This window comes from Morus notabilis, unplaced genomic scaffold (assembly GCF_000414095.1).
Source record: "Morus notabilis unplaced genomic scaffold, ASM41409v2 Scaffold783, whole genome shotgun sequence".
Lineage (NCBI taxonomy): Eukaryota > Viridiplantae > Streptophyta > Magnoliopsida > Rosales > Moraceae > Morus > Morus notabilis.
In genome coordinates this window covers 655,332-680,387 of record NW_010366150.1, presented here as the reverse complement: position 1 = coordinate 680,387, position 25,056 = coordinate 655,332, and the positions used below count along the sequence as shown (strand labels likewise).

Here is a 25,056-nt window from a genome sequence, read left to right as displayed (position 1 = left end):
TGAGGAACAAAAAGAAATATCACTTCCAGATTTAAAAAAAGAATGGGTTCTCTACATTTATTAGTTGTATAAATTATGTTCTGTATTTGGGACAACTAAACTTTACAAGATAACTTTAACATTTGCCTACATTTGCGTAGACACGTTTTGATCTAACCTTGTGCGGTTAAATTAGAAGTTGGTGCTCTCACAGATGAAAACAGAGAGGACAAGTGCAAAGCACTGAAAACCATTGGAGAATTGCTGTTATTGGGAGAAAGGCTCTAATTCTGAGAGCATCCAACGGAAGAAGAAATCCCAGTGTGCACCTTCAGGAGACAATGGTGAATTCCTTTTCTGTAGGCATCACAATGACCAACTGCAACTTGCGCTGCTGGAGCAGTTTTACTGGATTCTTGAACACAGAGACCCTCGCAACTTTATTTTTCAACAGGACGACGTGAGCAATGCTGAAAGCGTCACCTCTATCGACTGCAAAATGCCACTCTCTCGGTGTTATCATCAGCCAGTTTTTCCTCGGAGATACGGTTGATTTAACTTCGATAAACTCTTTACCATTTTTGTTCTTAACAACTATGTCATAAGGCAGCCCTGTTTCGTTGTCTCCATTAACCCACTCTACGGCGTCCTTACCAGCTTTCCCAATGAAGTATTTAAAAGCAAGAAGCTCGCCAAGTCTCCCTGTCAAGATTCCTTGTTCATTGGGTATACCAATTCTAATCTGATCTTTTTTGTGAAACCTAGATGCACCTAATTTAGGTAACTCGGGAGCAGAATCTGAACCAACATGATCAACTTCTCTAGTCACTTCAAGATTAGTTTCATCACAAGCGTTGACCCGCTGTTCTTCCAGATTGCTGGAGTCTGGCAAAACTAAAGCTGTTGATGCTCCTGAATCATCTTCGATCGACCAATCATTGTCAATTGAGAGCGGAGCTGCAATATCTGCTTCATCAATGGTAAGATAATCATCCTCCTTTATATAGTGAGAGCTGAAACAAGGCTGTGCAATCGGTGGTTGCATCTTGAAACCATTTGCACGAGCATAGTCAAAACCTGGTGCAGTTTTCCAATCCACAGGAGGCCAGTTTGAAGTGGTTGCTGCTCCACTTGAAGTTCCATGCATCTGTTTGAAATGATTGTGTTTTGCAGTACTTTGCTCATGCGCTGCTCCTGAAGCAAACTTTGTCTGAGTTTTTTCATCATTATCTGCCAACGAAGACATAGATGCAAGGGACCAAACTGATTCTCCATCAGGAAGCTTTGGAATCTTTTGGCTATTCAAGATGAAGAACTCTGTTTGACCCTCACTGGAACCTGATTCTGCCATGGTTGTGATCATGTGCAGGAAATTTGCCATGTGCAATTCAGGTTTTCCATCAAAAAATAAACGAGAAAGTTCCATAAACAAGGCATGGGCATCTGAATCTTTGGTTGAATACAATATATTACCCTACAAAAATAAGGAAAATAAATTATATGTAGTAGATGAGAAAGTTAATATATGCAAGTCCAAGGCCAATAACCTATTAACCACAACGTTCAAATAATGATATCCCAAATATGAAACTCTTCAAAGAGGAAGTAAAACAACTACCGACGTGAAAGCCAAAGGCAAGTCTTGTAGGTGGACTTATCAAGTAAGAAATAAAGATCTGATAGACATCTCGATACACCGACTTACTATATAAAAATAGAGTCGATAATAAGCACCAAGGGAAGAGGCACACATAGAGAAAGAGAATACTATCCACTTTGAAAAGGTGCTATTACAAACCAATTGGGTAGAACTCACCTTGCAAAACTGGTTTGCAAGGGGAGGCAATCCAAGGGGCTATAAACGTTCTATTTGTTTTATAATCATCCCATGTGGGACTTTGGTATCTAACATTCCACCACACTCTGCAACTACCGTCCACAGTGGCCCATCTTCCCAGCTGGGTGACTTTGCAGATCCCTCCTTTCTACTGGGTAGCAGCCCACCCCAGGTCGCCCCATCCGTAAGCAGCAGTTACAGAAGGATGTGGAGGACTTGCTCTAATATCAATTGATATAAACCCATATGGTAATACTCACAATTGCAAAATCAGCTTGCAAGGAGGGAACCCAAGGGCTTATAAACCCACTATTTGCCTTATAATCAGTCCATGTGGGACTTTTTGGTATGTGAATCTTGCATTTTACAAACATGAAGTGAAATGCTAACTACCATTCAAAACTCCTACTGTGGGTTTTCTTTTAATTTTTAATAATATGCTCCCAGTGTGGCTCTAATTTTTCTTCCTCAGAATCTTACCGTTTAATGTCATAAGAGGAAGTTATAGCCTTTTCTCATCTAGCTTTGAAATTCTAGCTTCAAGTTCTTCCATAAGCAATAAAACATACATGTGTAATGAGGGATGGAATGGCATACCTGGAGAAGACAAGAAGACTCAAGTCGTTTCTCGGATGTACTACCGCAACCTTTTATAACATTTTTGTAGAATAATTTTTCAACAACTACTACCTGTAAACAATCTAGAATATCAAATCCAGACTGCTTTAGTTGAGAATATTTGTCCGGGTGTGCATTATGCAAGTAGCGCTGAGCATAGGGAAGAGCCCAGTTCACCAATGATGCTTTAAATCTGGAGTCTACTACACCGTAATATACTGCTTCCCGACTTACAACCTGCATATTAATTAATGTAGGAAAGTGATAAAAGGTCAACAATACGCGCGCGCACACACACACACACATGCATGAAACAGATAGGGTCCCCTGCAAATTAGGGTGCAACAAACCCATGACCAAGTATAATAGGTGGGATCAACAACCTAATGCTTCCGAAACCTAAATAGAAACTAGGCTCTAAAATAGAACCAAGGCTCTAAAATAGAACCAAATTATACTAGTATTTATCAAGAAACTATAATCCAAAACCAATGAAAAGCATATTCTCTTACAAAATCAGAAAGATATCTCATATTTTCCTGCAGTTTCCAATTGCACTTTATGGTATATGCTTTAATATTGGTATTTTCAATCTGGTGCTAAAACACGAAGATATAAGAACTGGAAATATCGAACATTGAATTTTTAAAGCTAGTAAAATGTGAGTTTTTGCATAATCAATTTCTAATGATACTGCATACTGCATAATGTGTATGTGTTTAGTAAGAAAAATAGATGACCAAATTGAACCATATGAGAACGTGCAACAATTTTTCTTGGATTTCATAGGTTATTATAAACAATCCACTTAATTGTACTTGTGATTTAAGGGAAAAAAAAAAAAAATATATATATATATATAACACAATGGGGACAAGACGTCCACCAACAAGCACAAAAGAGAAAACCAAAACAATTGTACATAAGTTGACATTATGTGTGTGTGTGTGTGTGTTTATATAGACACAATTGCAAATAACATGTGCAGCTGAGTGCAGCAGTATCTCGATGTATGGGGAAGATGGAGATGAACAAAAAGGAAGAGATCTTACCTCTGAAAGAGCAGGTATCCCTAAAGTTCTCATGAGAACAGACACTTTTGTCTGAAGCATCTCTTTTTCATTCTTGCTCAGTTTGCCCAAGGACAAAAAATCGATCCCATTCACATGCTTAAAATGTTTTTTTAACTTTTTATCATCACACCAGCACACGAGACCAAAGTTAGGATGTAGAGAAACCCACTTATCTTGCAAGGTAGGAAGCACTGTACAGTCTGCTTTCTTAAGAGATTTTTTCAGGTAAACAACTTCCTCTGGACTTAATCCTGAATTCAGTCCATCCGCCCACTTTAAAAGAACTTGAAAAACCTGAGAAATGGGAAGGGGGAAAAAAATTAGGTTGCAGCACAACCTGCATTAACTGCAAAGAATATTGCATCCTATTTTACTTTACTTACTGCCTTGGCAGCTTGTGAAGGCAAAGTGACACTGGATAACTGCCGCAAAATCTGGAGGTACGCAGGGAGAGGAGGATTCTCATGCACCCCACACAAATCAATAAAGAAGTCATGAAGGCCAGGATAGATGTCGTGTAACGTCTTGCTCAAAGGACCAAGAGCCACATTTGTTGAGCTGTGTTGAGAATGCAACTCTTTCATATGGTCCATAGCACCAGTTGAATCACGCCAATATACTTCATTAGGTGACAAAAATATACCAGGTACCACATCCTCCTTCCTTAAAGAAAATGTGTATGGCACAAAAATGAACGGTTCGGAATGGAATTCCTCCGCCAATTTCCTTGAAGCAGCCACTTCATTCCAAATAAACGTGTACAATTTGGACATTTGCGTTATGCTAGAATGCAAAAGAGTTAAAGAGTTCTATTAAATGATAATCTAAACAAAGAAATTACCAACATCTGGCTATATGGACATTAACCTTGTCCTTGTATCAAATAGCTAATGAAAGACGAGCACTGATATCAAAACAACGGTTAGCAGTGAGAAATCCCTTGCATCAAAACATCTTTTTAACAATATGAAAAAGCATATCTAAGTTCAGATCAATTACTGAAATTACAGTTACAGATGACTAATTTCATTTAGAGAAAAGTAAAAAGAGCTCTATTTAAAAAAAAAAAAAAAAGGTAATAACTAATCTTTATCAGGTCTTAAAGAATACAAATGATTATACCAATAGTGGGGGAAAAGTGGGAGACGAGGAATAATCTTCCTGCAATCCTCCTCTCCCCCCAGGCAAAATAAATAAAGAAATACATGAAAAACTGAAATAAGAACGAAGAAGCCATTTAAGATTTGGAAACCAACATCAAAAACCACTAACATCAGTTTGTTTGTTACTTCAGGAGTCAAATTGTTCATTATTTCAAGAGAAACACCGACGTACAGTTCTGCATAGTCTCTCAAAAAACCGTCAACATAGGTGAAATCTTTTTTTTTTTTTATGTAAGAAAAGCTCCTTTATTGATTTAAAAATAATAATAGGCAAAGAGGATAAGGTATTCTCCAAATAGAAAACAATAAAAGCAACATTGAAATTACAAAAACAATCAAATCATTCAAATCAGTTTCGAATCAACAATTTAACAGAGTGCAATGTCACTTTCAAACCAAAAAAGAAATCCAACATTATAAAAGAGAATGGCTAAAGAGAGAGCGAGAGAGAGAGAGAGCAACAACAATACCTGGCCATGAATGGAGCATTACATCTCCACACTTTTAGCAGTTCAAAAACGTCTTTCAGGGTAACCTTAGTTTTAAACCCAATATCACTTACTAACTTCTCACTTTTCACCTGTTTCACAAAGAAACACAACAATATGGATCAAACAATATCCCAAGGAGATGAGACAGTATGCAAATTTTGTAACGCAACTAATACTTGCACCATCAAAAGATACTATTTTTTGGAAGGGAAAATGTGAATTTCACTCAACTACAAAGAGTCTACAAGAACAGAACTTAGACAAACTGAGAGAGCATTCACCCAACAGCAAGGAAAAGCACACAAAAGCCCCTTGTTAGGAGGAGCATGAGGCACCCCATTGGGACTACAGGCCACATAAGGAAAACTACAACTACCCAACACTATCAAGAAGTGAAAGATATCAGAAACAAGGGGCTCATAAGCCCCAAGAAAACCCTAGACTAAACAGCAGAGACTACGATGGTAAATATTTTATAGATAACCAGTACTTAAGTTCGTCCAATAACACAGAATAAGAAAAGAATTCAAAACTACAAAAGGTATACTAAAATTAAAACGATATGTAAAGGGAGTGGCAATTTTGTGTGCAGGCAAACATGCTAAACTAACCTTTGGGACAGCATATGGAGCAGATATGCCAAGAATTGAACGCACTGCATCACAGTCATGATACAAATCTTTAGCGCAATGAAGTTTATCATCCATGGTTGATGCAACCCATTCCACATCAGAGATGGTGGTTATAAATGAAGACTTGAAAGGCTTACTACTCGCAACAGATTCAGAAGTATAGTAACCAGTTGCTTTATCAGTAAAGCAAGAATCCCATAATTTGTCGAAAACCTCTAAGAGGTATTCACTGCTTTTTCTCATTCCAACCTTGGTCAACAAAGATAACAAATCGAACAACTCACGAGATTCCCAATCTTTAACAATTGATCCAAGGGAAATCGAGTGTCCCTCTGACATGAAACTTTGCAACACAGCATGAGATATTTCTGCAACAGTCTTCTCAACCTGGACTACTTTTACAAAATCTGTGATCCCAATTGACTGGAAAAATTCCCTCCATTTCGCTTGTCCAGATGGGAGTGCTTTGGTTATTGGATGCTTCAAATAGGAGATGTCCACCTCATGCCATTTCATATCCACAGAACCAATCAACTTATTTATGTTAACAGAATTTCCATACTCTTTGCTAAAATGAATAGACACTTCAGCAGGTCGTTTAAAGCCATTATTTGTTAAAATATAAACGTTGTTTTGTAGCTCGGACATTATGTACTCTCTGTCAACATGGCAATCAGAACAGCTTGAGTGTAGGTGGGACATGACAAAACAAACATATTCCGTCGTCAAATTCCTGTCCTTATCAGCAATAGTTTTATTAGATATTGCTGGAAGAATATGCACCTTGATAATTTCATGTGCAGACAGTTTTTGGACACCAATTTTATAAAGCATCATGGTGAGTTTGTCAGATAAAGTCAAATCACTATGTGAGCCATCAACAGATGATGCAGATAGGAGATCAGGACTTACAACTCGAAGTTTGGAATATAGATTTGGAAAAGACTCGATGCGATGCTCACCATCAAAACCAGAGCTTGAAGCATCAAAATGCAGCCAAATTGTACCCTCATTTACTGCACTGAATGTACCATTTGAGAGGGGAACAAATGGAATTCTCTGAAGATTATTTATAACATCTAATCCTACTTCAGACTCCGACGCAGTCCTCCCAGAGAAAGGCACCAACATTGTGTAAAGCTCAATCAGACAAGAGGACAACCAGCCAAAGCCCATTGACTTAAGGCCACTTTCCGTACGACACAAGGAGGACAAAACTTGAACCAGAATTTTTGGTCCATACTCCTCAACACCTAGAGCCCTTGCCAGCGCATCAGATAGAACTATATGCTTATCTAAGAAACCAAGACCAAGGTGTTCATGAAGCAAAGCATCAGGAAGAATAGAACGAGCCTGCTCATTCCAGCCTCTTAGAACCTTGCAAGGAGGAACCCATTCACTATTACGTCCTTCCCAAACTAAACAATTTGACATGCGTAATTTGGAAATGATCAATCGAGGAAGACTAGAAAAGAAACCGTGCACTTCCCCAACAAGTGGGACAAAGCTCATAAAAGCTGCTACAGCTTTTCCAGGATTGTCTTTAAAGCATGGAAGAGCACAAAAAGATCTTTCTGCTTTGACAAACAAACCTGGAAACTCTGATAGTAACCACTGGTTCCATGGACTACTCCCATCCACTTCCTCCCTAGATGAAGGAAGAACAAAATCGCCCTGAAGAATGAACTTTAGGCCATAAGTTCTCAGAGGAAGAAATGCAAACACAGGCTGTTGGCTCAGAAGTGGACTGTAACCACCACTAGCCGATTCCTGCAGTGTGAACGCTATTGAAATTTCTGTCATTTGTACATCAGGACGTATATAATCTGACCGTAATTTCTGTGACACAACAAACCATGTCATTTTCTCTTTTCCATTTGAGACATTAATAATACCATCCCCCACAACTTCTTTCCTCATGACAATGAGTGAATCATCCAGCAAGTTTTTAAACTTGATACACTGGAGGCGGTGAAGAAAGAGTAACAAGGATGGATGAAGATCTGCAAACATCGCCATAATACTTTTCATAACGTTTCCTTCAGATGGTCTTGATCTAAAAGGAAGCACAATGCAAGTGCTCCACTGGTTAAAATCAAACTGATCACTGCCACTAGATGACAGCCTGCTGAATAGAGCAAGGTCGCAGGGAGGTACAACTGTTGGCAAAACAAAACCAATCTGACCCTCGCTTATGTCAAACTTGACATGAAATCCATTGGAATGAATCTCTGGAGCATCTGTAATCTGCAAAACACCATTTAAATATTCATAAGATTTAACCATCAATATGAAAATAGAGTTCAATAAACTTGACATGATAGCCACTGGAATTAGTCTCTTTAGCAGACTTGTAGCCAAAAGCAAGGAACATCTGAAGAAGTAAATCTCATTTATAATAACTTTTTATAACTGGAACAAGAAACACTTATAACAGAAAAGTGAGAAAGAGATGATGTAATCCAACTGCAATCAACAATAATGAAATCCAACTGAAACTTCAATCATTAAAAGTTAAAACCTTTGGAGCAATAAAAAGGTAAGCACTCACATCTCCATTTACAGTAAAGCCATGAGTAATAGGAAACAAACTACAAGGTATTAAACTAGGAGCAGCCAACAATCAAGCAACTGACTTTCTCAGTAGCTTTACGCATGAACAATGAAAAAAAGAGCTAGTGTCTTATCAACATACCCGAAATACTGATTTAAAACCAATACCCTTCTGCCCTATATATCCCGCATTTGATCCTTTTTTTGTTGAATTTCCAATGTCACAGAGAGCTCTAATATTCTCGGTAGAGAAACCTTGCTCATTATTCAGAACAACAATACCGGAATCTTGAAGAATAAATGTCAGAGTTGGCTCCACATTTTCAGGGTAGATATTATCATCAGCATTCTGAACCTGAAGCCATAGAGAACTATAAGATGTATTTAAAAATTAAAAGAACACAACCCAATCAGAGGCTTCATAAATCTGGCTCAAGAAAAAGAATACACAACGTCTCTTTCAAAAGAAGTAAAAAAGAATGCTCACAAACAAACGTGAAATATATGACGGTTCAAAAAAGGGGATGGATGTAATAACGTTAAACAATTTTTCTCTCGAGCAAAATTCCGGAAGGCAACACCCAAATTGCATAATGAAGTAAAACCTAATACCAAGAATTTATAGATTGATGTGTGTGTGTGTGTGTGTGTGTGTGTGTGTGTCAATTTTGTGCATCACAGAGGCATGAAATACAATCAACCTTGTGCTTTGTTTCAATTGGTTATAACTCTAATAGTAAGCAATTTTTCCACCCCCACAAGAAAATATAATAAGAAAGAAGTCATTACCAGCTCAAGAAGAAAATGTGAATCCTGGGAATATAATTCCTGTGAAAGACAATGCAATGCTCTCCCTAAGCGAGCATGCTGCTTCTTTAGCATGTGTGTGTGTGTGTGTCAATTTTGTGCATCACAGAGGCATGAAATACAATCAACCTTGTGCTTTGTTTCAATTGGTTATAACTCTAATAGTAAGCAATTTTTCCACCCCCACAAGAGAATATAATAAGAAAGAAGTCATTACCAGCTCAAGAAGAAAATGTGAATCCTGGGAATATAATTCCTGTGAAAGACAATGCAATGCTCTCCCTAAGCGAGCATGCTGCTTCTTTAGCATGCCACTCTCAACGTTTGAAAGTCTTGGATCCAGACCGAATTCATCTCTCCTGATAGACTCAATGACAAGAGCTGCCTCTTCATGTTCCTTTTGTTCAGAAGGACGCAGTGAGCCACCACAGACAATTTTATCATCAGAAGCTTCTACATTGTTGATCACAGAAGAATCGCAGGCACGTTTTTTGCTTTTCTTATGTGTCCTGACAGAAGTATTCTTGTTCCCTTCAGCAGTGGAAAACTTGTCCAACACATCTTGCTTGCGTTTTGAACGTGTCTTTACCTTAATTCCAACTGCTTTCAAGCACAAAGCATCAGATGGGAACAAATCAGTAACGGCTGTCGAACAAAATGCATGGTAATCATTGATCCACTCCACCACACCAAGAGATAACCCAACTTCATGAAGCATGAGACGCTGATCTGTTTGGCTACACTCGTGTAAAATGGCTGCAGCAGCATCTTTGATAATAGATTGCATCCCTGAAAGAAGTACATCAGCAGCAAATGCACGAATCTCTGCAGGTATATAATGAAGACAATCAACGACAAACTTTGATGTAGCAGACACTGAGTTGTTCATTTTGCTCAAGTTGCTCTGTGATTCTCCATCTCCACACAACACTTTCCCACTAAAATAAGAATATCCAGAGCCACTTAATTCCACATTTTCTAGAGAATTCTTCAATATTACTTTAAATGCCTGCTGGGCATGGCATTTTAAAAGGGAAATGGGAACATGTTTCTGTCCCCCAACTACAGAGATCAGAGATAACAATTTTACTGCTGTTCGGTGAGAGGATCCTTGAATTGCAGCTTCTAGAAATGAGTCAACCGTAGCAGAAGGATCTATCCGAAGGACCTTTCCATCTCTGGTCACCAAACACAACAATTCATCCGTTTTGACCTCTTTCAATAACCATGACACAAGAGGACCAAGTGAGGGAGCAAATATAATGTCCCAATGTGACCATAAATTTAAATCTGACAACATTGGTGCCTTTAGCAAGACTTCAATTGCATCCTTGGATGTAACAGATTCATGAGGTCTGATATCTTGATCATTATTAGTGCAATCCAGTAGGCCGTTCTTGTTACGTGCTGACAGTTCTGGAGCATTAGTTGTGGTACATAGTGTTAAAGAGAATATAATAGATTTAGGAATTGAGACGTTTTTGTCCTTCACCGCCATGCTAATGAAATCATTTAAAGAACCATTTGATAAGATGTTGAAAGTGATGGATGGAAACTGCCTCATAAGAAGTGAAAAAATATCCTGCTTGGTTATGTTTTTATCCTCCCATAAATTATTTGAAGCTTGTGATAGTAAAAGAACCAATTGATGGTGCATCATGCAAACCTCCAAAGGACTTTTCTCACTTATGTCACCTGTAAGGAATTTGCACAGCTCTTTTGGTAGCAGAGAAGCATATTTTTCTAAAAATAGTGTGAAATCCCCATAACCAAGGGATCTGAATTCCTTGACACGAAATTGTTCTGCCAGCCAATGCGGACAATTGGAAAGGTTTTTCCACATGCTAAATCTCTTTTCCACAGATGTCCTATCATTTGTAAAGACATTGTCATCAAGCTTGAGATATGCTGCAACTTTCTTTATAACGTCTTCAACTGAAACTGCTGTAAAGTTTGAAAGCACATGGTAAGAATACAAGTCTCAAGAGGGAGTAAAATTAGAGTGCAACAAATATTTGAAGAATTTAGCCCCACTTTTTAATACTTGAATAGGCTCCCACTTTTTGGCCCTCTTAAATAAAAACAGTTACTCCAAATAATAATAATAACAATAGTAGTAATAGTAAAACAACAACATGATGATGATGATGATGATTATAATAATAGTAAAGTAATAATAATAAGAATAATAAAGATGCAATTACGTTGAAATAATGACTAGTCTATCATGGCATTTACAAAGTGCTACCCTTATATCAAGCCAACTTTTAACTTGTTTCATGACTTACGCATTTAAGGTAACGATATCCAAATACCTCCTAATTTCTAATCACATTTGTATGATCAGAAAAGCTAGAACCAACCACTAAAGAAAAACGTTAAGAGTAAAACCATGATAATAATCCACAATAGCCTATCTATATTCAACAAAGATCAACTAAGAAGATACTCACAAAGTGTATGGTCCGCCGTAGGTTCAGGAATCACTCTTACATCCTTTGTACTTGGTTCAACATCTATGCTCTCATACTCACAATCATCATTGATCAGTGTCTTAGATAAATCGTATTGACTGACGGCTTGTACAGTGTCGTAGATGCTGTCCCACATTCCCAATTTGATGGACAAGACCTAGAATACAGAAATAATAAACTTATTAAGCAATTCAACGTAAATTGTATAACAACAATGGATAAGGAAGAAAAAATTGATCAACTTACAGCAACGTTTAATATTCCAATGAATGGATAAGATGAATAAATAGATCTTGTCTTCCTTAAGAATTGAACTTTATAAAAACGAATCATCCTCTTCAATACCTACAAGTACCAAGATCTATCTGGTAAGTGCTTATTATGTACCCAAATAACCAGCAAGAAATAGAACGCCAGGTACAAGTCAAAACCAACAAAATCGATGAGTGCTTCATACTCACGGCAATCATCCAGAAAAGACAACCATGGAGTAAATAAACCGGTAAGAGAAACATATAAACCATATAACTTAAATATTAAGATTATATTTAGACTAGCCAACTCTTAAATACCCAACAAGCACCATGATACATACTGCAAACATAAACATCATGCGAAATAAAAAAGAATATGAACATACCTGACCCACACTGACTCCCCGACATCTCTCCTTCCAAATTGTAATGAACATTCTCAAAGATTCATTGGTTAGTAAAAACTTATCTTCATTAATACTGCAAAAATCATCTTCATTCGTATTGTTATTCTCCTGTGCACCATTCTCGTTCTCTAGTGGCAGAACATCAAGGCGTACCTTGTCCATCTTTTTCAGTTTTGCGGGTGCAGAGTTAGTGCTACTTAGTTCTTCATTTCTTCCTTTCTTTTTAGCTGATCCAATATTCTTATGGTGCTTTTGGCTGTCACTTGCTGGAGACAGATGCAGTTTCATTTCACCTTTCAATCCAAGCCGTTTCATCTCTTCAGTTGCAGAAGGGTAAGGACAACTACTTACTCTGTCAGAACATTTGACAGATTGTGATGAGAATTTACCATGATCGTCTGTAACATAGTCACTATCATCTTCATATGTACAATCATTGCTACGTTCATCCTCTGAGCTTGATGATGCAAATCTAATGTGCTTGCCACGAAAAACTGTCTTTTCATTATTAAATGATCCAACACGCTTGGAAATAGCATCAAACCGTTCGTCTAGTTCCTTTTTCATCATGGAGAGAAGGGGACGTGTCTCACCTCTTTTTCTCTTTGGTTCTTTAAGTGCCTGGTTATGATTACAAATGACAGTATCTTCCAAAATCCTAGCCTTCCGGATGTTATGAATGAGTTTCCTACAATCACAGTATTTTTCAAATAATATTGTTTATTTGTGTATATAATTGACAAGAATGATACTGCTATACTGTACAAACCCTAAAGAACGAAAGATAACAATATTTACTCATGAAGATTTAAACAATCTTTTGATGTTTTCAGGGAAGAATGGGATCAAGTCCCAAATGTAAAACAAATATAGAACAGAAAAAAAAAAATCACAAATTCAAGCACCCAAGTCAATGGTCCAATATAACTAGAATAATCACGAAATAGTTTATTCTATAACCAGGTCTCCAATTTTAAGTGGACAATAACAAAAGTTGAAAACTGTAAAGCGTTGATATATCAAAAAGAAAAGATTCTGAAACATATGCACACATGATCAGCTGCTTAGACATTACCCGTATTTAAAAAAAAACAAAACAAAACAAAACAAATATATAGTTAGAGTAAGGAAGAATAATGAAGTCTGCAGCTATCTAAAAACCTGAAGATACTTTGACTGGGAGAGTTTTTTTATTTTTTTTATTTTTTATTTTATTTTTTGGAACAGGAAAGAAAAGAAAAGAAAAAAGAGAGGAGTGCATGTGAGGTATATCAAGGTACTTAAAGACATGTACGATAGGGTGGTCACGAGTGTGAGAACTGCTGAAGGCTACACGGCAGAGTTCTCCATTAAGATCGGCCTTCATCAAGGATCTGCTCTTAGTCCATATTTTTTCACCATCGTGGTGGATGAGCTGACAAGAGAAATCCAAGATAGAGTTCTTTGGTGTATGCTTTTTGTGGACGATATAAATTTAGTTGATGAACATAGGGAAGGAGCTAACCGTAAGTTAGAACTATGGAGACAGACTCTCGAGATGAAGGGATTTAAGTTAAGTAAGACGAAAACTGAATGCATGCATTGTAGGTTTAGGGGTTGTTCTTTTTGCATTTTTGAGTTATGATGACTTGAGTGGTGATCTTGAGTTGAGTTTGAATTATAACTTGAGTTGAAGTTGTAACTTGAGTTTGTGTTTGGATGTGCATATTTAAGTTATGATTTGAATTAAAAATCTTTTTGAGTTTGTATTTAAATGGGTCAAAACTTAAATTTATATTTAGATAGTATTTTAATAAAAAATCAATAGTGATGAAAAATTTTAATAGGGTATATGGGTGAGATTTTATTCGTCTTTTCATTGTGAATGCATAGAAAAAAAATCATCTCAATCAGAATTAAAACGAAAAAGTTATGGCATTTTTAAGAATAGAAAAAGCACTGTTCATTAACTTGAGTTCGAGTTTATGAACTCAAACTGAAGGGAAAACTTGAACTCGAGTTTAGCTCCAAACTCGAGTTCAAACTCGACTTCAAACTCGAGTTCAAACTCGACTTCAAACTCGAGTTAAAACTCAAATTTTACAAAAGAACATGAACTTGAATAAAATTTTAACTCGAGTTCAAACTTTTTCTGAGTTTCGTTGTAAAAGAAAAACCCCTTAATAACTCAAGTAAGAATAGAAAAAACACTGTTCATTAACTTGAGTTCGAGTTTATGAACTCAAACTGAAGGGAAAACTTGAACTCGAGTTTAGCTCCAAACTCGAGTTCAAACTCAACTTCAAACTCGAGTTAAAACTCAAATTTTACAAAAGAACATGAACTTGAATAAAATTTTAACTCGAGTTCAAACTTTTTCTGAGTTTCGTTGCAAAAGAAAAACCCCTTAATAACTCAAGTAATCAGAGTGATGGAATTTCTTTAGATGGTGTGGAGATTGAGACTTCTAGGAAGTTTAGGTACCTTGGGTCTATAGTGCAGTACGAAGGAAATATAGAAGAAGATATTCAACATAGGATTAAGGCAGGGTGGGTTAAGTAAAAGAATGCTACGGGAGTTTTACGTGATGGCAAGATGCCTATTAAGTTGAAAGGAAAATTCTATAGCACTATAATCCGCCCAGCTATGTTATATGGTAGTGAATGTTGGGCCATTAAGAGACAACATATATCTAAAATGAGTGAGGTAGAAATGTGTATGTTAAGATGGATGAGTGGCCATACGAGAATGGATCGCATAAGGAATGAAGTTATTCGTAATAAAGTAGGTGTAGCACCAATAGAAGATAAAGTGCGCGAAGGCCGCTTGAGGTGGTACGGGCATGTCCAACGTAGACCGCTAGAAGCATCAGTTTGTGCTTAGGAGGACATTCTTATATCTAATACTAAGAGAGGGAGGGGTAGACCAAGAATTACGTGGACTAAAGTAGTTAGGAAAGATATTCTAGATCTAGGACTTCAGGAAAGTTTAATTTCGAACAGAGCTGTGTGGAAAAGTGAAATCCATATAGCCGACCCCAATTAAGTTGGGATTAAGGCTTGTTATTGTTGTTGGAATAGGAAAAACCATTTTCATTAATAAGGATAAATTACAAGAAAAAATGAGGAGAGATCTTGTTAAGCCCAAGCCCCTACAGACTTATGTGCGTAGGGTTAGGGGGCAAATTAGTCTTTTGGTATTGTATGGATTTAAGGCTTTAGTATAAAGAGGGCATTAACAAATTAATTATGTTTATGTTGAGTTTTGACAAAGTTATTAAGAATAATTATGAGTTTTAGAGAGATTGACCTACCTCTCAAATTATAGGTCAGGATTTGTCTTTCAGTTGATTTGATTAATAATAATAAGCCCTAATCCCAATTGATTCTTCTCTGAAACCTATCAAATTGGTATCATAGCAAAATCCTGGGACAATGGCAGCAAAGAAGGTGGACGCGCTTGAAGAGAAATTAGAAACGGAAGTTGGATCGCTCAAGACCACCATTGACGAGCGATTTAACACCGTCCAACAACAATTTTCATCCCTTGAGGCCATGTTGCTATGAAATCAACGGAGCTCCACCTCAACCCACCACCGGCAGCAGCGACGAGCCATAGTGGCACAACGGGAGAGGGGTCCGACATTACGAAACCCGTGGTCGATGACGGCGCAGGGGGAGGGGGGCCGGAAACCGCCAGTTTCGCGCGGCCAGAGGCAACGGCCCGCGGCAGATCTGCTAGCGCGGATGACGGCCCAGGGGACACGCGACTTAAGGGGACTTTTCCTCGGCGTTGGGTGCGGCGGGGGACGCTTGGTCGCAGCTGGGGGCAGCGGATCAGAGGCTTTCGCTGCTGGAGGAGGCGGCCTAGGGCTATGCGCGTCGGGGTCCGGCGTTTCGGCGCCGCCTTGGGGCGCGCCAGGGCCAAGGGTGGCTGGGCACGGCGTCTCAATGCTGTTTGGGGGTGATTCCAGGCCTAGGCCTGGCAGATCAGGGCCTAGGCAAGGCAGATTCGCGCTTGGGCAGGGCGGATTTGGGGGCGTACGGCCGGGAGGAGGGGTTTCCGACGAGAGGGGAAGCAGGTATGACGGGATTGCGGCTGGGCAAGGGTTATCAACTCAATTTGGGGCTGGGCAGGGGGGATTATGGGCTGGGTCTTCCGGATTTATGGAGAGTGGAAGAGAATCGGGAGGTTTGAGGCCTCCAATGGCGCTAAATTGGGCGGGGCAGACCCAATTTGGGGCGGATTCTAGGGTAAGGAAGCTGAAAATGCCCATTTTCAAAGGCGATGATGCATATGGATGGGTGTATAGGGTAGAGTGCTATTTCGCTATCAATGGACTCTCAGAGAGGGAAAAACTGATAGCAGCGGCTTTATGTTTGGAGGGAAAGGCCCTTGCGTTGTTTCAATGGCGAGAACAACGACAACCATTGAGGTCGTGGGATGAATTTAAGGACAGGTTGTTGGAGAGGTTTCGAGCCACTCAAGAGGGACATTGACACGAACAGTTTTTTGCCCTGACCCTAGATAGGACGGTCATGGAGTCTAGGGAGAAATTTGAGCTGCTATCGGGTCGTTTAGGGGGAATCTCAGAAGCGGCGTTGGAGGGGGATTTTAGAAGGGACTAAAGCCGGAGATCCAAGCGACGCTGCGTTTGCTAAGACCGAGAGGGTTAGGGGAGACAATGGAGTTGGCACAGATGATTGAGGATAAGATTGCAGCGGAGCGAGTCAATAAGAGCAATTCAGTCGGTTTTTCATACCAAAACAGCACACCATCAGGAGGACAGAAAACTCAAACGTTGGGAATTCAGAGAGAGCCCCAAAAGGATCGGGTTAGTGGGGCGCGTCCGGGAGTGACTTTCAAACGCCTCACTGAGACAGAGATTCAGGACAAGAGGGCGAAGGGGTTGTGCTTTCGATGCGATGAGAAATTTTTCACGAGGCACCAATGTAAGCATTGAACACTACAAGTCCTGACTGTGGATGATGAGGAGGAAGGCGGGGAAGAAGCCGAGGAAGAAGAGATGGAAGAGGAGCATCTTCACCTTGACGTGGCCGAAGTTCACTTAATTCGGTGGTGGGATTTACACCGAACCACACCATGAAGTTAAGGGGGAGTATCGGCGAACGGGATGTGGTGGTGTTGGTGGATAGTGGAGCGACCCAAAATTTTATTTCCAATCGAGTAGTAGACAGTTTGGGCCTCCATTTGACAGACACCGGCAGTTTTGGGGTGGTCATGGGTACTAGATTGGTGGAGAAGAGTAGGGGAATATGTAGAGGATTGATCTTGAGGATACAGGGAGTTCAAGCGTTGGAGGATTTCCTTCCCCTAGATTTAGGAAGTATACAGATGTCATCTTGGGGATGAAGTGGTTACAATCATTGGGAGAGATGAGGGTAAATTGGAAGTTGTTGACAATGGCGTTTCAGTTTGGGGATCAAGCAGTGGTTCTGCGGGGCGACCCGAGTCGATGCAAAACTCTGGTGTCGCTCAAGACTATGGTGAGGGCAATTCAGGACGCAGGGCGCGAATTTTTGATCGAGTTGCATAACCTCGAAGGGGAGCAGAGAGAGACAAACAGGATGATTCTAGAGCAGATTCAACAGTTGTTGAGGCGCTTTGAGGGGGTTTTCCGGATGCCGAAGGGGCTACCCCCACAGCAGGATCACGAGCACGCGATCGTGCTTAAGGAAGGGGCCTCACCCGTTAGTGTCCGCCCATATCGCTATCCCCAGATACAGAAGGATGAGATTGAGAGGCTGGTCAAGGAGATGTTGGAGACAGGGATCATACAACAAAGCGTGAGTCCGTTTTCGAGCCCGATTTTATTGGTGAAGAAAAAAGATGGGCGTTTGAGATTTTGCATCGACTATCGAGCCCTGAACAAGGAGACGATACTGGATAAGTTTCCTATTTCAGTGATCGATAAGTTGTTGAATGAGTTGCATGGAGCAGCAATTTTCACAAAGATTGACTTGAAGTCAGAATATCCCCAGATTTGGATGCGGCCAGAGGATGTGCATAAGACTACATTTCGGACTCATGAGAGACATTACGAATTCCTACATAAGACTACATTTCGGACTCATGAGAGACATTGCGAATTCCTACATAAGACTACATTTCGGACTCATGAGAGACATTATGAATTCCTAATCATGCCGTTTGACCTCACGAATGCTCCAGCCACTTTTCAGTCATTGATGAATAAAATATTTCAACCTTATCTACAGATGTTTGTCTTGGTTTTCTTTGATGACATCTTAATCTACAGCAGTTCTCTAGAGAATCATGGGAGCCATTTGGAGATAGTGTTGGCTGAGTTACAAAAACATCAGTTGTTTGCCAATCAGAAGAAGTGTTTGTTTGCTCAGGCGAGGGTGAAGTATTTGGGGCATGTGGTGTCAGCTGCGGGGGTTTCAACAGACCAGTCTAAGGTGGTGGCAATGCTGGAGTGGCCATTACCTAAGACGCTGAAGGAGTTGAGAGGATTTTTGGGGCTCACTGGGTACTATCGGAAGTTTGTGAAAGGGTATAGCACCATAGTGTGGGCCCTGACGGAGCAGTTGAAGAAGGACAACTTCCAGTGGGGGGAAGCGGCGACTCAAGCTTTCGAGAAGCTGAAACGAGCCATGACCAATGTGCCGGTGTTGGCTTTACCAGACTTTAGCCAACCTTTTATTATGGAGACGGATGCATCGGGGTATGGGCTAGGGGCAGTCCTCATGCAGAACTAGCGACCAATCGCTTATTTCAGCCAAGTGTTAACCGCACGAGCATGGCTCAAGGCAGAGATGAGCGCGAACTCAAGGCAATTGTGTTAGCCGTATAGAAGTGGAGGCCATACTTATTGGGGCGACGTTTCATTATCCGAAGGGATAAGCGGAGTCTCAAGTTTCTGTTGGAGCAACGGTTGGTGACTGAGGAACACCAGCGTTGACTGTCTAAGCTGTTGGGGTATGACTTTGAGATACAATATCGCCCAGGGTTGGAGAATAAGGCAGCGGATGCCTTGTCGAGACGGGTGGAGGAGCCGCAATTGGTAGCGTTATCGGTGTCTTTGTTGATGGATTGGGAGGCGCTACTACGAGATATTGAAGTAGACAAGGGGTTGGAGAAGATCCGAACTGCGTTAGCGCGAGGGATGACAAGATATCCAGGCTATTCTTTGGAGGGGCAGCAATTGTTATACCAGGGGCGTCTCGTTTTGCCGAGAACATCGCCCCATATACCGAGGTTACTGCAGCAGTTTCATGGGAGTGCGATTGGGGGTCGCTCCGGGGTTCTTGAGACTTACCGGCGCTTAGCAGCTGAGTTGTATTGGGTGGGAATGAGGAAGGATGTGGAAGACATGGTAGCCAGGTGCGATGTGTGTCAGCGTCACAAATACCAAGCAATGGTGCCAGGAGGGTTACTGCAACCTCTATCGCTACCGGATAAGGTTTGGGAGGAGGTGACGATGGATTTCATTGAGGGGTTGCCTCGGTCGGATGGGTTTATGGTGATTTTGGTGGTGGTTGATCGTCTTAGTAAGTATGCTCACTTCATACCCTTGCGACACCCTTATACCGCAGTGACAGTGGCGGCAGCCTTTATGCGAGAGGTGGTGCGTTTACACGGGATTCTGGGGTCGATAGTGACGGACCGGGATAAGGTCTTTTTGAGCCATTTTTGGAGAGTTGTTTAAGATGCAGGGGACGGTATTGAAAAGGAGCACGGCTTATCATCCGCAGACCGATGGGCAGACTGAGGTAGTCAATCACAGTGTGGAGACTTATCTGCGGTGTTTTGTGTCAGATACGCCCAAGCAATGGGCAAAGTGGTTGGTGTGGGCTGAGTATTGGTACAATACCTCTTACCATACTGCTTCACAGACCACTCCTTTTAAGATCTTATATGGACGGGACCCGCCGCATTTGGTGCATGATGGGCATAGCACGACACCTATATATGTCGCAGGTGAATCAGTACTTGGAAGAAGGGGAAAGAATGTTGGAAGAGTTGAAGATGCATTTGTCTAAGGCTCAGCAGATTATGAAGAAGCAGGTTGATGGTCATAGGAGGGATGTACAGTTTGCGGTGGGGGACTGGATATACTTGAAGCTTCGACCATATCGGCAGAAGACCTTGGCGCGGTGGAGGAATGAGAAGCTCTCTCCTCGGTATTTTGGGCCTTATGAGATTATAGAGAGGATTGGCGAGGTGGCTTATCGTTTGAGGTTGCCACCCTCTTCGGCAATTCATCCGGTGTTTCATGTCTCAATTGAGACAGGCTATTGTTGACTATACACCCTCTCCTTTACTACCGCCTACGTTGACTGAAGATATGGAGGTTGTGTTCGAACCAGCTGCTTTAGAAGGCGTACGCCAAGGGCTGTCAAGACAATTGAGCAATAAAGAGGTGCTGATTAGATGGAAGGATTTGCCAAACTATGAAACGACATGGGAACCGTTTGACTTGATTCAAGAGCAGTTTCCTTTGTTCCACCTTGAGGACAAGGTGTCTCATAGGGAGGGGAGTAATGTTAAGCCCAAACCCCTACAAACTTATGTTAGGCGTAGGGTTAAGAGGGAAAATTAGTCTTTTAGTATTTTATAGATTTAGGACTTTATTAAAAAGAGTGCATTAACAAGTTAATTATGTTTATGCTGAGTTTTGTCAAGCTATTAGGAATAATTAGGAGTTTTTGAGAGATTGACCTACCTCTCGAATTGTAAGTCAGATTTGTCTTTCAGTTGATTTGATTAATAATAATAAGCCCTAATTCAGCCCTAATCCCAATTGATTCTTCTATGAAACCTATCAGATCCTCAAAAATTATAAAAAAGCAACGCCTAAAGCTTGGCCATACAGCAATAAAAATAAAATAATAAAGTGAAAAGGAAATAGCTCTAGTCCTCAAAAGAAGCTACCTACCAATTACATCCATCCAATTTAAAATCATCATGGAGAATGGGATGTCCTTGAACACTTTGTCAATTTAAGCCATATGAGGCCAAGAACTTGACCTTCATTTTTTTTATTGAATAAAAACGAAAAGAACTTGGCCTTTGAACATTGAAGTCTAAGTGGATACAAACAACGAGTAAAAAAATTGATTCAACAGTTTTTAGTTTCCTAAAAATCTGCAAGACTGACTTCTAGAAAGAGCAATTCTCTAATATTCATTTTGTAATAAACAAATTCAAAAGTCAACTAGCAAAACAGCCAAAAAAAAAAAGACTAGCACAAAATTACATGGGCAACTAGAAGAAAATTTACTTCAGACTAATAAAACTTTGAGCATTTTAACAATTTAATTCTTGAACTTTCAATTTTAGTAGATTACTCCATCAACATTTTTTTTTGTGTAATTTCGGCCCCAGACACAAAGTCAATTCTCTAATATTTCATTTTGTAATAAACAAATTGAAAAGTCAACTAGCAGAACAGCCACACAAAAAAACAAAAGGACTAGCACAAAATTACATGGGCAACTAGAAGAAAATTTACTTCAAACTAATAAAACTTTGAGCATTTTAACAATTTAATTCTTAAACTTTCAATTTTAGTAGATTACTCCATCAACATTTTTTTTTGTGTAATTTCGGCCCCAGACACTAAAAGTAACAAACAATTTCTAAAATTTAACAACAATAACTATTAACGTAAAATGTTGATTATTATACAATATCGATATATTAAATTTCAGAAACCTTCGTCAATTTTAGTGTCAGAACCAAAACTGCCAAAAACAAGTTCAAGGTTTAATCTACAAAAATTAAGGGGTTATTCTTTTGCAACGAAACTCAAAGAAGTTTGAACTCGAATTACAACTTTATTCAAGTTCATGTTTTTTTGTAAAATTTGAGTTTGAACTCGAGTTTAGGGCTAAACTCGAGTTCAAGTTTCCCCTTCAACTCGAGTTCATAAACTCGAACTGAAGTTAATAAACAGTATTTTTTCTATTCTTAAAAATGTCATAACTTTTTCGTTTTAATTCTGATTGAGATGATTTTTTTTCCTATGCATTCATAACGAAAAAACGAATAAAACTACACCCATATACCCTATTAAAATTTTTCATCACCATTGAATTTTTATTAAAATACTATCTAAATACAAATTTAAGTTTTGACATGTCCAAACACAAACTCAAATAGATTCTCAATTCAAATCATAACTCAAATGTGCACATCCAAACACAAACTCAAGTTACAACTTCAACTCAAGTTATAACTCAAATTCAACTCAAGGTAATCACTCAAGTCACCCTAATTCAAAAATGCAAAAGAACAACCCCCAAAAGTTTAGGGACAAAAGTGTCACTATGTTGAAAGTTCAAAGACCAATAGCGCCAATAGCTACAGATTAATGAGGTTTCAATTCCAAAAAATATTGCACTAACTGATGTTCTATCATTTAGGGGGAAAAGAGTATTGAGCATAAATGTGTTACATACCCAAAGTGCAGAATTCGTATACCAAGCTTTTCCTTGCCGGCAACTGATCGCTTTTCAGCAACAAAATCTAAAAATTCCTCAAGCTTAACATCTTTAGAACTACAAAGATTTCGGAATTGAGAAAGTAGAAGTATGATCTCCTCAGTTGTTATTTTCAAAATATCAATTGTATCCACATTCACTGAGAAATAATGCAGAACAAGTGGATGTCGAGCCAAAGGGCCCAAACCCAGCTCTTCAAACTGTCCAATCCCTTCATCCTTGCAGATTTCCACTCCCAACTCGTACACTGAAGTGATTCTCCGCACACCAACAAAGCAATGGATAAACGCATCTATCTAATACCAGTGGAAAATAAGTAAAAGTAGGTGAAAAGAATATACTTTGAAAACAGTAGTATTTTCCAATATATCATATCAATTCTAACGGTTGCAGCTTAAAGAGAAATAAGTAGTCACAAATTTTGTGTGTTTCTTTTCTGTTTGTTTGACGAGAAAATTGAAGAAATTTATCTAAAAGAACAAAAATCAGATCCTTTTGTGTCAACAAAGGAAGTAAATATAAATAAATTAGTCAATATTTTTCCGGAAATATCCTTAATTCGAGGTGTAACGATATTCCATCCCCTCATATCCAAGAAATAATGTGCCTTCCACACAATGTTACTGAGGAATTAATATTCCATTTTTTTCTTCACAATTTCACCCGTAGTGTAAAATTGAACAAAAACAAAAATAAAACGAAAACAGTAAGGAACAACCTTTGAAAGAACATGATTATTTTCTCAATGATGTACTTTTTATCTTGATATACAATGTAAAGTATTGCAAAATTGTAAAAAGATACCCCATGTTTGGTTCGGCTATTTGAACTAAACAATTCAATTCAAATTGTGCCTAAAAGTTCAAAATTCAGATAGTTGATTTTAGAATTCACCGCCGTTAAATTTAACAATCTCGATTGTTGTGAACAGTTCAAATATAATTATTTTTACTTCTCTCTTCAACTTCAAGCTTAAAAATGTCATAACTTCTTCGTTTCAACTCCAATTGAGATGATTCATAATTAAGAGAAAACAAATCCGAACCATATTGCACATTTAAATGTCTTTTACAATGAGGTTTTATAAGATAGATTTGTTGCAAAACTCTAATAACAGTTTTTAACACTCTATTCAAACACAATTCAGATTTCATTCTAATTCAAATTATAACTTATTTGCATATCCAAATATCATTTTGAAGCGCAATTCAAATCACCATAATTCGGATTCTACAAGTAGATTCAAATCACCACAATTCAGATTCTACAATTCAAACCCAAATCAGACTCGAACGGCAAACCAAACAAGAACATAGTGAATTAAACTGTTATTTCACCAATGTATTTATTTTCACCTTGCACATCTTTGTACGTTCATTCTGTTCTATATACCTAAAAACAGAGAGATTTCAGCAACCACATTACCTTTCCTTCGGTGATCATAAGACTATGAAGCGATGGGACTTGCTGCATAGAAAACCCCAAAGAGCCCCACGAATCGACCTGGAGGGCCACGAGCGCAGCCTGAGCGACCTTCCATGACGAGACGCTCTCTCCGGCGGCGATAAGATCGGTCCGAGCCTTCGCGACGGCCCCGTCGACCTTCTCGGCCCGAGCCTGAGAGTGCGTTGCTGGAGTGGAGATCTGCTGGTGCTGCTGCTTGTAGGAGAAGCTCGGGTTGGGGTTTGGGGGGTGAACGTTAGAGTTTTGCGGCGGAAAGTTGGGAGGAAAATTGGGGGTATGTTGCCAGAGGTGGTAAGGAAATGGATTTTGAGGCTGTGTGAAGGCAGGAGTTTGGGAATAAACGTTTTGCAAGGGGAAATTAGGGTTTTGAGGTTGGGACGACGACGGCTGAGACGGTTGCTGTGGCGGTGGCCATCTCCAGTGGCGTCCGTCCATGGCGGCGAGAGAGAGAGGAGGGAAACTGAATGAAGGCTACAATCAGAGAACTAGGGTTTAAAAACAAACTCGTTTATTGGGTTTGTTCGTTTACACCCAATCACTCAAAAAAAACCCACTCAAGTTAGTATTTATATTATTGTATGTTTTTTAAGGAAACTATCAGGTGGTTCGGCTTTCTAACGGCGGCCCGCGTATGTTTTTATTTTCAAGTTTAATGGCTCGGATACAATTTTTTATTTTCAAAGGAAAGTAAAAAATTTGTATTAATTATAAAAACTGTCTCTCAATTATACTCTGGTAACATTTTATTTTTTAATTTTTAAAATATAACATTTATTTCTTTTAAATAATGAAATATTAACAAAAAGTTCCTTCTGTTAAATTTTTAAAGAAAATT

At 39.2% G+C, this 25,056-nt stretch overlaps 1 protein-coding gene across 1 annotated transcript; it reads right to left on the bottom strand.

Annotated features, from left to right (window-relative positions):
- On the bottom strand, positions 1 to 24,656 carry LOC21404483. Its single transcript, XM_024173103.1, has 15 exons — positions 24,183 to 24,656; positions 22,716 to 23,053; positions 12,882 to 12,976; positions 12,268 to 12,782; positions 11,874 to 11,972; positions 11,607 to 11,784; positions 9,464 to 11,097; positions 9,136 to 9,228; positions 8,489 to 8,701; positions 5,773 to 8,040; positions 5,141 to 5,250; positions 3,891 to 4,290; positions 3,487 to 3,801; positions 2,414 to 2,671; positions 1 to 1,453 (listed from the first exon to the last, which is right to left on the bottom strand). The coding sequence occupies exons 1-15, from the start codon at positions 24,654 to 24,656 to the stop codon at positions 311 to 313; spliced, it is 8,133 nt and encodes a 2,710-aa protein (XP_024028871.1). The 3' UTR covers positions 1 to 310.
- Between the last annotated feature and the right edge of the window lie 400 nt (positions 24,657 to 25,056).

Excerpts from the sequence above, each read along its gene's own strand:
- LOC21404483 (XM_024173103.1), bottom strand. The coding sequence starts at position 24,656 with ATGGACGGACGCCACTGGAGATGGCCACCGCCACAGCAACCGTCTCAG. Across the intron at positions 2,672-3,486 it reads GGATACCTGCTCTTTCAGAG|GTTGTAAGTCGGGAAGCAGT; the intron begins GTAAGATCTCTT and ends ATTAATATGCAG. Across the intron at positions 1,454-2,413 it reads AGTCTTCTTGTCTTCTCCAG|GGTAATATATTGTATTCAAC; the intron begins GTATGCCATTCC and ends TTATTTTTGTAG.